At 36.7% G+C, this 12,527-nt stretch overlaps 1 protein-coding gene across 5 annotated transcripts in view; it reads right to left on the minus strand.

The window, feature by feature from the left end:
* Positions 1 to 214: 214 nt before the first annotated feature.
* The window catches only part of ITGB8 (integrin subunit beta 8), a 70,830-nt gene continuing 58,517 nt past the window's right edge, over positions 215 to 12,527 (minus strand). For all 5 annotated transcript variants that reach the window (XM_019650654.1, XM_019650656.1, XM_019650655.1 and 2 more), the window contains 5 exons: positions 11,136 to 11,541; positions 8,487 to 8,712; positions 7,097 to 7,203; positions 3,767 to 3,930; positions 215 to 3,669 (listed from right to left, as the gene is read on the minus strand). In XM_019650654.1, coding sequence (XP_019506199.1) covers positions 3,547 to 3,669; positions 3,767 to 3,930; positions 7,097 to 7,203; positions 8,487 to 8,712; positions 11,136 to 11,541 — 1,026 coding nt within the window. In that variant the 3' untranslated portion in view covers positions 215 to 3,546. The remainder of the gene's footprint in view (positions 3,670 to 3,766; positions 3,931 to 7,096; positions 7,204 to 8,486; positions 8,713 to 11,135; positions 11,542 to 12,527) is intronic.

Raw genomic sequence — 12,527 nt, forward strand, 5'->3', positions numbered from 1 at the left:
ATAGCTATATTTCATTTGAAACTTTTATTAAAATATATAGATCTCAAATCCTTTCAAACTGAAAGAATCTCTACCAGTTGTGAACATTTTAAATTCTTAGTTTTTAATGGGTCTGTCTCTGTTCAGTGCATAGGTTCAAATGAGTTTTAAAATGATTAAGAGATGTTTGGAAATGAAGAATTTCATTATACCATTACATTTGGTTATTTTTTTCCCAATTAGGCTTATTGAGTTTGAAGTTTTAGGGCAGTCCCTTAAGAAAACTGAGCGGAAAAAACAGGAGTAAGGAAAGGAAGTACAAACCATCAAGTCTAATTTGCTAGACCAGGTACCTGGAGGAATATAATTCTATGGAGAAAAATTTTCATAGTCTGTCATAAAAATATTTCAGTGTCTCATGGATACCTGTTGTAATACATAAGGATATCTTCAATGGAGATTAAGTATATATTTAAAATATTGGGTTGTCGGAAAAGTCATGACGTATTTTTTCTATGTTTTTCGTTGCAAAAATGCATCATGACTTTTCTGACAACCCAATATTTGAAATTTATTCTTCAGTGAAGTGTTGCATCTAATGTATACACTAGTTTTAATTTTGAGTTTTGAAAAATTTGCCGCTAGAGAAATCTATTCTGTTTAGCTTTAGATTTTTTTTAATTGTTATTAACCAAAGCTATATCAAACATTTAGGACATAATCAGATTTTTAGTGAATTTTTGAGTCTTATGGAGAATATCTATGAGTTTATAAATATTCATAAATTTTCAAAATGATATCAAATGCTTATAAATCCATGCACACTGCAGTGTAAAGATGTCCCCAGAGAAATAAAATGCATACAGTTATATTGTAGTGTATGTATGGCACATTTCTAAATCATTACATATGTTAGGGCACAGAAATGCTGTCGTACCAAAAATGGTCAAGTTCTTTGCCAACCATTTAAAATTTCTTTACTTGTGTTTAACATCAGTGAATCTCAAAAGGCTCCTGTGGTCATATTAGTTGAAAATAGGCTCTATTTACAAATATTATTTAATCTAAGAATACCCTGTTTTCCCTTACCTTTTAATTAATTCTAACTCGTCAAATATTAATTCTCTTCTCACAAGCCATTATACAAGAAAATATCAATTATTCAAGTAAAATAGAAGCTCTAAAATCTTTAAGAATTAGATCTTTAAGTGAAAAAAAGAAAGCACAAGACATCGCAAGCATAACGACAGTCATCATCTAGCATTGAACTGCCTATCAGGAAGTTTGTTCCTTCTTGTGATAACAGCCTCGGTCCATTATAAATTAGTGCAAACTAGTGAGAGTGTAAAAATATAAACCCTGAATTTTTAGGGCTTTCATATTATTATGCTTTTTTGGGTAATTCATTCCACATGAAAATTAGTTTATGAACATTGTAATGTTCTTTTTTAAAATTGTCAGCATTTTAATAAATGGATTTATTTTTTTCTATTTCCTTTTGGGAGTCTGTCAAGTATCCATTTATTTTCCTTTTTAAAAAAGATGCTCTGTGTGACAGGCAGGCTGCGAAATGATTTTTACGTTATCCTTGGTGATTAAGGGCATCTTACACAAGTGAGTCACAGTACTGAATTCTATCTATGTCCCCAGTGTCATGTGGGGAAGGAAATACAGTTCAACTTGGAGTCTTAATTGCTTGGCTTTAGGGAGCTGCTAATGGAGCTGCGCTGTTGGCTCCAGATCAATTTATTACATGTTTTAAAATGCTCCTTAGGGTAGAATATGGGGTGGGGGTTAGTCTTCATTGAAATGCAAATATCTAGCACTGTGATTAACTCAAGTGCTGGGAAGATAGCAAATCTGGGAAGTTAACTTTAAGACAGTGTCGTCATAGGCAAAGCTTTGTCCCCACACAGAACTGCTGGACTTGTAGCCAGAAAAACCAGACTAAGTCTGTTTGGATATGGTAACTGCGAAGAGGTTTCCATTGGGGAAGATGAAAAGCTCATGGCCTCTGTATCAATCTCTCGGGCTGAGCTCTGCACAACTCTAGGGGGCGCTGGTCACACAGGCTAAGGTGTGACTAGATCTCCCTGTAATTACGTTGCTCTTCGAAGTTGATCGCAGGAAAGATTGGAAGCCAGTCATGCCAATTCAGTTTGAATTACTCTTTTCAGCTTTGCTTTGAAGTTTTCTCATGCCCATATATTTAAGACTTTAGTAAATCACATTTAACAATACTTGCCAATTGGATATTTCAAAGATTCAAGAGGTAGAATGATGTTATACAATGACCACTAGCCTGTCAATATGAAGATAGGAGTTCTCTTTGAATGCTGCCACTTAATCACTGGGAAGGCTTTTGAGAAATCATTTAAACTTTCTGAGCCTTGTTTCCCTGACTAACTCAAAGGGTGCATTAGCTTATTTCTCAGATATCGTCTATCCTCCTCCAATTGCATCCTTTTAGAATTCTGGCAAGTGGTGTTGAGGTGATACAGGGAAAGAATATCCTTAGGCTTCATGGAAGGGCAAAAATAATATAGCTTTTAATTTGAAAAATGCTAATATCTACTTGTAGTAAATATCTGAGAAAATGCACTCAAAAGTGTGGCACTTTGCTTGAGGCAGAGTTTCTAAATATCTTGTGAATTTTAACGTGATGCTTCAATGAAATGGTGTAACAGTCCATCCAGTTTACCAGGAAAGAAGATATAAAACTCCACATCTGCAAACAAGGAAGCTGTTCAAATTTTGATGTGAAATAAAAACGTCCCTTATTAAACATTCAGCTTTTAAAACCAGTATTCTAATAAAGTGACATTGTATTAGGTTTTTATGGCAGTAGTAACTTAGCACTTATTTAATCCAGTCATCTGTGACATAAACTTATCCTGTAAGAAAGAAAACCAAAATATATAAAGGCAAAGGGGAGAGAATGTTGGAATTAGTATCCGTCTTGTAAAAGGAAGAAGACAAACCACATGCCTAAAACTACTCAGTTTCAAAAGCAATATCCCTCAAGATTAAGGTTTCATCTCTTCACCTCTTGCATGAGTGAAACACTAACCATTTACTCATCTGGCTTTTCTTGGTGCTTCACTGCCAGTTGTTGAAGTGTTCGGCAACATGAATGTAACTGCCTTATTATTATTTCCCGTTGCACGTTCCATGCAGGGATTACTGTACCCTTGTAGTGATACAATGCCAAAGCCGCCTCACAGCACTGCGTCTCTCTGGGAAGCGTAGGAAGGGCAGGTACCTGTAAAGTGTAATCAGTGCTCTTCAGATGATCTACATTCTATGCTGACCTAAATAAGTTATATATTACAGTAAAGTGCTACCATGACACTAGTCTCAAACAGTAGTAAGACACATTTTTCTCTGAAAAATTCAGCAGCGATGTGAGTCACATGGTGATGAGGACGCTTGTCAGTCTTCGTTCGAGTGGACAGCCAGCAACTGGCATGATCTGGAACAATCAGTCTCCTCCTGTGACTTCTAAAATTATAATTTTTAGGAGCAATTATTAAAAATCCAGTTTCCTATAAAGTACTTTTTATCTTTCTAGAAGTTGCACCTGAAAGTTTCGTGAGCATTTAATTTGCTGATATCCAATTTTATTTCTTCAGGCTTCTCACGTCGGTACGTTACTGCTCTTGTGCAAACACTTTGCAGAATCATCTTGTCCTTGATGGAGAGGAAATATTATCATTAATTAAGGACCTAAATATTGGACGTAGACAATAACATACTGATAGTAATTATTTTTTTAGAATTCACTGACCTTTTTTGAGGCCGACACCCTGTAATCTGCTGAGGACTTTATTTTATTACTATTCCATTGTAATATCACCTGTCTAATGATAAGGACTTTAAGCAACCCAATCAAGAATGTAACTATGAAAATGATGAAAAATATCCTCAAGTAACTTGGGCTAGAGAAACATTCTGTAATGAAGCAAAAAAAAAAAAAGGATTAAAAACTAGGATGAGCAAATCAAAGGATTCCAACAAGCAAATAAACAGTGTTCACCGTCTCAATTAATAGGACCAGAGATATTTGCATATCTACATTTTTAACACATAGGACTGCCATTGCTGTTGATTCAAAGAGTAAACACTCTAATTTTTATTAAACATTTATTATTAAAATATTTTCAACATAAAACTCTCCTTTGGAGAATAGCCACATTAAGGTATTTTACAAGAGCATTTCTTTGCAGCTTGATTCTGTAGTTGTACTAGCGGAAATACGGTATGTTCAAACCCCTTAACCAAATATAATTTTATCCATGACAAAGAGAGACAGTTTTTGTGATGTGTACCCTTGATCACTAGTGGAAAATGGGATTTTAAAAAATTATTTAACAGCTCTACTCATGAGCTTATATTTCTCTTGTTATGCCTGCTCTTCATTTGTTGCACACCAGTAATGGGAAGTAAAGTAAACATCTGCAGAGTCTAAAATCAGTACTACTCTAATAGACGAATAAATATTTCCTTTGAAGTTTCAGTGTAACTCTATGTGATTATTATACACAGCTTCTCTAGGAAATGGGAATGTCCAATTCAGGACAATACGCAATTCTCTTTCCTCAGTTTTTATGACTTTATTTTTTACTTGTCTGTTAACCAAATCTATCCTATCTTGCTTCTAAAAATCCCACTGTGTGGTTTTTCAAGAATAAATAATTACTATCTGGAAAAGAATATGCTGCCTTAAGGGGGTGGGGGGCCTGCTAGGTCTGTTTTAGCACTAGACCTTTGGTAAACTCTAGTTGGAAAGTCTACAGACTCTGTGGCTGCCAGAGGTATTACCCAAATCCAAGAGGATCATGGTTGTGCAATACCAGAGTATTCCACAGAACTCACCAGCTGCCCCAGGCTCACAAAATTACCTGCTGGCCTAAAGAGGCATGTGTTTTCTGCGTATTCTCCAGACCTTGGGGACTTCACCTAAATGTCTGAAGGTCTCTGTGAGAGGGCCTTTCAGAAGGGGACCTGCCAAGGCCTAGAAAAGCGATCATCCAGTCATGGGTGATTTGTGTCTGAATTCCCAGGGGTGACCAAGCGTGCTCTTGAATAAGCCAAGAACTCAGTAACAAAGGAAGAGCTCCCCTCCAAGTGGGAAGACTTAGAGCCCAGTCTGCTTTTGGTCAGTGATAAGATTCCTTGAAAGAAAGGTTAAAAGGAGGCTGGAGGATACTAATTGGTATAGAAGCACCAAACGCAAATACAAGTTCCCCTTTGTCACAGATCTCACACACAGAGAATCTAAGATGCTCTTTTCAAAGGGGATGCCCTTGGAGCCTTCCACAGTCACCCTAAGGTGGTGACATGCACACCTTTCATCCCGACAGACTGTCGTTTCCTTGCCTGACTTACTGTAGAACTACTCAGGCAGTTAAGGCAGATCCTCATAGGGGGCAGGTGGCTTGATCCCACTTACTGGCTTCTTGCCTGGAGGCAGCTTAGCCAGAAAGACCAGAGAACACCCTTTAAGTGTGATTGAGTGGATAGATAAGAGAAGTGGCTAACAAATGCCCTTCCTCTCTCCTTGCACAATAGTTGTGAAGGGGAAGGGAGGCCCCTAGCTACCAATACATTTTGGAAATATCTCTAATGTGTTAGACAGAGGACATTTTCAGGGCCCAAAGCTGCGTGCATTTTCAAATGTCATTTTGGATAGCCAAACACTAAGCCCTGGCCATGGCTTTCTTCATAGTTTAGGTCAAGCAAGGGCTTTTCCTAAGGAGCTTTAATGGAATACTTTCTGTAACCACACTTAGGTCACAGTAGGTTTGTTTACTTAACATAATAAATGACATGTTGACAGTAAGGGCTCTATTTATTAGAAAAGGCACTTGGCTGTCTGGAGTGATTGCTACAGCCCCAGCTGGCAGCACATGGGCTGTTTTCAGAGCCAAATTCATTATGGGCTACGATCAGTGTGGAGATGAAGGAAGAAGGAAACAAAACTTTGGAGAAAGCTTATTTTTCTGTGCACTCTCTCTAAGAGCTGGAATTATTCTTACAGGTCGGAAGAGAGACTACAAATAATAGTAGCAGTATGAATGTTTTCGGTGAAAACAAATTTCAAGTTTGATTTCTAATCCATGTGTAGCTTAACACCTTACATCTGAGAAAGCAGGGTGCTGGCTTTTGGGTTCTAATGAATTTTGTTTAAAAATGGTCTTCGAACGTAGCTCTCACATATTTCCGTCGTTTATGTGTCATCTTTAAATTTACATACTTCTTCCATGTTAACTGGCTCATCTAATCTTACACAATTCTGAAGTTGGTATTGCTGCCTTTTTACAGATGAGGAAACTGAGGCTGAAGGAAATATTTTAAGAGGACCAATATTCTTAGTTGCTAGTGTCAAGGGACATGTCTTAAACCAAGTTCCATACCCTTTCTGTTGTGCTGCCTTTATAATCACTCACCCTACATTTCATTTATATCAGAATGAAAAGTACCAGGAAGGAATAGCGCTTTTGAAGCTATGCACTTTGCAAAAGCAGAATTCTAAGCTGCTTAGAACTTTTTGGCTTCACCTGAAACATGTAAGTAAATGTTGGTTTGACATGAGGAAGGTATTTAAATATGGAGGAAAGGTGAGGGTACTGCCTCATTACCTATAAAATATGGTTTTATTTCAAGGCTACCTGACTAAGCTCCGTGAGGTCCTGTATCCCCAACACTTGTAGAGTGCTTCCTACGTAGTAAGCATGCAACAGATATTTGCTGAATAAATGCTAGAGATTACTTTAGCTTTCTTCAAATAGGTAGAAGCAAGTTTGGGTTATGAAGGATAATTATGGCTCCATAGATCTTGTCTCTAAATGGACTCTACATAGGAACCTCCTAGTCCTGGCTCACTGAGGCCTCTCTAGAAAATCTGTGTGTGTGTGCTTCTGTGGAGATGCACAGCATGGAAATTTAGCTGAGATGGGAGTTGTAACAATTCAGTTTTGCAGAGTCCCACCTCTGGGAGATGGAAAACATTGAAGCAGCCGGTCCATTCTTTAGGATGTTGATTCTGGGCCCTTTGGGGGAACAGGATTCACTACAGATACTTTTTCAGAGCTTTGATTATTAAGCTTTGGCTCACCTGATACTTGGTCCGCATGATACTGTTCCATGAACGCACATGAGGTTTTACATCGATCAAGTATAACTTGAGACAGATTGTGAGGGTGAAGACATTGCACACAATTCCTGTAAGGGGAAACAGAAGTGAAAATATACAATAGTTAATGAGATTGTAGCCCGTAGTATTTTCTACAAGAAATAAAATAGAGAACTGCTTTAGGACAGTAGCCTTGTAAAACTGGGGAAGAAAGCTATGACACTTATTCATAATCTTGGCTGCATTCAGTGCCATGGCAAAGTTACTTTCTAACCATTTAAAATAGTTTAATAATGTATATAATCAAAACAATGATTTTTCTATCTTCAGAAAATCTCTAGGAGATAAATAAGACACTGTCACCACACACAAAACCAGCCTATATAGATGTTTTAAAAGATGAATATTAAGACACTACTAGACAAGTTTAGCAAAGAATACACAGTTCAAATTTTTGTTGGGTTCATTAGAAATAACCACATCATTATGTTTACTGCATTTGCAAGAGAGCAAAAATTGCTAAGCGTAATTTAAAAAAATTTACTTGAGCTACCAATCCAAGAAAGTGAAGGTCTTAAAAATTTGAATAAAACAAATTGGAAGGCACAGTGAGGTTTAGAGTCGTGGTCTTCGAGCAGGACTCAAACTGTTATTGGAAAATTAATTCTTGGCACAAAACAATAACGCTACCTTCACTTAACATATAACCTTTCATTTATCCATCACTTATTTCTACAGTGCTTCATAACCACCATCATTCTTTATATTTAATAAAAATAAAACTATGGAATAGCTAACATTCTATGATTACTGTACACAAAGTACAAAGTTTTTTTGTTTTTTTTAAACATGAATCATCTAATTTAGTTCTTTCACAGAACTAGAGCAAGTCATTATTATTATTCACACAGGAAACTGAGGGACAGAGAATGTCAACAACTTGCCCTAAGTCAAACAGGTAATTAATATTAAGCTGAGGAGCAGGCAGCCCCAACTCACCACATTGTACACCTTAAACTTGCATAAGATTATATGTCAATTATATCTCAATAAAGCTGGGGAAATAAACCCAATAAACCTTTACAAACACTGAGTATTATTCTTTTTATAAAAAAACCTAACTTAAAAAAGCTAAGGCAGTGAATGCCTACATAAATTCTGGTACTTCCACAGCTATCTAGTGGCCAGAGACTGGAATCTAAGTCTTCTGACTCCCAGATCCCCCATTCAGTTCTTTTTCAGCATGATGATAACCACTTATCTGTTGGAGAAGATCCAGTAACTTCTAAGATTAAGGGAGGCAGAATAAAAAAGGATAAACATCGCTATAACGAAGGACTGTTGATGTGTGTTTGGCGTCAGAGACACATACCAGTTTTCGTTGCAGGCTGTGTGACACGTGGGGCAGTGTTCACAGAAGCGGCCAATGCTCCTGGGATCTGTGCACTCACACCTGCCACAGACACACGTGCCTCTTCCGCTGCACACTTGGCCCTTTGGATTGATACAGTGCTGGGCTGATGTGGACGGGCACTGGCACCGGTCCCCTTCCCAGCCACTGAAGCAGCGGCATCTGCCTGCTTCACACTCTCCATGCCCTGCAACAAAGACCCCCAAACCTAAGTTACTGGGGCCATGGACTCTGTAAGCGTTTCCAAACATGAATTCCCCTCCCATCTCCATGGAAACACACTGCCAGTCAAGTGAATGGAAACAGCATCATTTTCTATTTGAGATAAACAATGCCAGGACGTAGGAGTGTCTGTTTTCAAAGCCGTTCTATTGTAGAAAATCCCCCGATATTACTGTATGGTGCTGACAATCGTGAAGTCTGGGCTGCTGCAGTGGCTGCCCTGCTACTGGAAGGTCACTGCACATTCGGTTTTAAATGAAAAACACACATATAAAGAAGCTACAAAGACTGAAGTAATGTCAATTGTCTGACTTGAAATCCAAAAAACAAGTGGTATTTGATTAATAGCTTCCATAATTTATTCTTTTAGTCTCTCATTATTGCCAAGGGCCTGGGGTAACTTTCAAGTCCATGAGGCAAACCCTATTGCTTCAGTTCCGCTGCTGCTATGTTTAAAGATAAACTCTCCAAGGAAGTTGAATTAATCCTTTCACAGGACATTATTTTGCAGATTGGTGGCACATGTCAAAAGTGTGCTGTGACCTATTATCAGGTGGTAATGAGAAAGCTCAAGAGAGAAAGCAAGGCAGTAGATGTGTGTGTTGGCATCGGGGACAAAGAAGTTGAGGAAAACACTGGTTATATGTAGTTAAATGGATTTTAGACTGCAAAAGTATCCAAAACAATATGCTAATGGGAACTAGAAATCTTTAAGAGGGGTACATTTTACAGGGTTATATAGTGTTTCTCGAGCTTATTTAGCCACAGATATTGCCCTCCCGCCCTCCCTCTCATGGCTTCCTTCCTCCCTCCTTTTATTGCAAAGCACCTCACCGGTAACTGTTGCATAGAGTCTATTGTTGGATCAGCTCAATTTGCTAAGCGTAAAACTATTGGGTTGTCAGAAAAGTCATGACGTAGTTTTCTATGCTTTTCGCTGCAAAAATGCATCATGACTTTTCCGACAACCCAATAATGAGGTCCAGGCCAAACCAGCGCCTGCCAGATCCTGCTCCCCGTAAGCCGGCTGCACGACGCATCCTAGCCAGCCGACCTGTGAACATGTGTTTCTATTCTCAAAGGGGACTAGTGAGGAAAACGCTTGTCAGCCTACAGTGTGCACGTATAATTTATGCACAAATAATTCAAAGCAGATTCTCAACTACCCGTGTGTCCGTAGTCATATAGAAGAGCTAGTACTTTGATTTTTGATATTTTACTATGAACAGAGACTGGGATTCTCAATGTATTTCACACTTCTTTGAGAGATTGACAGCTGTGGGAAATGATCTGAGAATTGTTTCTCTTCCCTGTCCCAAACAGGGTTAGCTCTAAAACATTAGCAGATAATTACAGGTTTGTTCTCTAAAATCATCTATAATCTATTCTACCCATGATAGCAGGTAGAGCTGAATTAATGTTTGGAATATAAAATATTTTGTGTATACATTAGAATAAAAAGACAATTTTCATCACATATTTATGTGATATAGGGCAAATTTTTGGCTTACGAAAGAATAGAAAATTTATTTTGTACAGATTTCTTACTTTCCATTTGCTTATGACAATGAAATAATTTCAGTTCATAATTTAATTAATATTTGCTTACCAAAAGGCAAACACTAAGATGGTGTTTTAACAGTCAGTGGATTTAGCACAGTCCTGAAAAATCAATTCTTTTAAAAATAATAATTTGTATTAATTTTTAAATGCTGAATAGATTTTCCTGGAATCTAACCTCTAGGTGGCAGTAAACTGAATTAGCCCAAAAGTCTACTTTTGATATTTTCATTTTAAATGATTTTATTTTAAAAGTTGGTCTGTGTGTGGCCTCTGGGACTAAACTAGATTACTTATAAATCCAGTATTTTCTTGAAAAATGCTGACTCTTGACAATTCTGTTACTGGCGTTGTTCCAAAAATAAACTGGAGAGGTTTAAATTACTACATATTTGCAATACCATCTATAATAATGCCTTATGAATTTTCCAGTGAATGAAAAGTATATTTTTATAGCTCACTATCTTCTGAGTAAGCTGGAGGGAGTGACCACTTATGAGAATGAAGAAGAATACCCTGATTATAGAAAATCTGTTGGACAGCATCAGTAGTTTCCTTTCCTGGTATATATTTTTAAAAGGTCAAGGCATACTTGGTAAGAATTAATTTTGGTTTTTAGTTTTCAGTATTTACTGTACAGAATGATTTAAAATATAAATATCAGAATCATGTGGTACAAATCTCTTGCCATGCTCTAATTTCACAGACTTTAAATATTAAATTTAGATTCAGGCTTAGTAATTATAAAGATGTGATTTAAAGATACTTTAACATATAAGGTAGTTTAATAGTGACTAGAAAAAATTGCATGTATATATTTATACTCACCAGCACACAGATTTCCATGGTGATATGGACAAGAAAAGTCATCCTTTTCACAGTATTTTCCATATACTTTTCCAAGCTTAATTCTGTGACACAAACATTTCCCGCAAATGCAAACTCCTCGACCGCTGCAAACGGGTTGATCCTTGTGTGACTTGCAACTCTCAGAAGAAAACTTATCTTCATCAAAATGGCATTGATTCTCATCACACTGGAAACACTTGGAATCTAGAAAAGTTTCATCTACACACTTTCTTTTAGGGCCTCTGCTGTCTTCACACTGACAGCTGCAGTTTCTGTGTATATGAATTTTAGTGGTTTCATTGAAACCAATAGGTTTGATAATTGCATAGCTTTTTCCTCCTGTGACATCACATCTCTTCATTGTAACTGTTACATTGAAAAGAACCTAAATTTGGGGTAGGAGTAAAAGAAAATGTATTTATATATCTTGATTATTTTTATTACCAATATATCTGTTAATGATATTTTCAATCAATAATATGCCATCTTACAGAAATTAATATTTATAAATTACACATGCATTTTCTTTCATACATAGATGTAACATCCCTTTTTAATTTCATTTATTTCCTAATTAATGAACTAGAAGGTTAAAGGATGCAATGATTGCTACTTGCCTATATTGAACCATTAAATGGACAGAGAGGTTCAAGACTATTTGAAATGTCCATTCCACTTTTGATAATTTATATCCTCAATTGATTTTTTAGCAAATTTGAGAGAGACTACTAGACCATTTTCTGATTCAGTCCTTAAAATGGGTGGGGGGAGGGATACAGACTATTTGGCATTAAGAATAAATTAGGTAAACTAAAGTGTTTTTCCTGTACTGACATAAATACCCTGAGATGGGATGTTCAAATGAACATTTTTTATTTTGTTTCTATTTTCTAGGGGTCAAGTAAAGTTTCAGAGTTAAATTTTAGTTTATATATGGTGTTAATAGAGGAAAACATGAAACTTTCTTTGATTTACTCAAGGAAAAAAGATTTAGGACTCTCACTCTCAGATTTTCAGATCTCACTCAATAAAAGGTCATACATTTGTTTCAGTGGGGATGTTAGCCCAGGAGTAAGAATCTGGGCTGGCAGAAATTGTTTTCCTCATGAAACTACAGAATTTCTTTCTCCTGCCAAATGTTTTCTTTTTCTCTGTTTTTTCTTTTTGCAAAACATGATTGGTTTAATGTGACTATTTATATTTGTTAACTCATCTTGTGATCTTCAGGTACTTTGGCAAATAAGGTTATATGGGTTTTCTTTTTCCACATTAGACTGTGATCCATTACAATTTAAAAATAATTTGTGCTAGGCTTTTTGCTTGGGATGGATATATAAATGAAAAGATAATATGGAGGGATAATATATATAT

Source organism: Hipposideros armiger, unplaced genomic scaffold (genome assembly GCF_001890085.2).
Source record: "Hipposideros armiger isolate ML-2016 unplaced genomic scaffold, ASM189008v1 scaffold_143, whole genome shotgun sequence".
Lineage (NCBI taxonomy): Eukaryota > Metazoa > Chordata > Mammalia > Chiroptera > Hipposideridae > Hipposideros > Hipposideros armiger.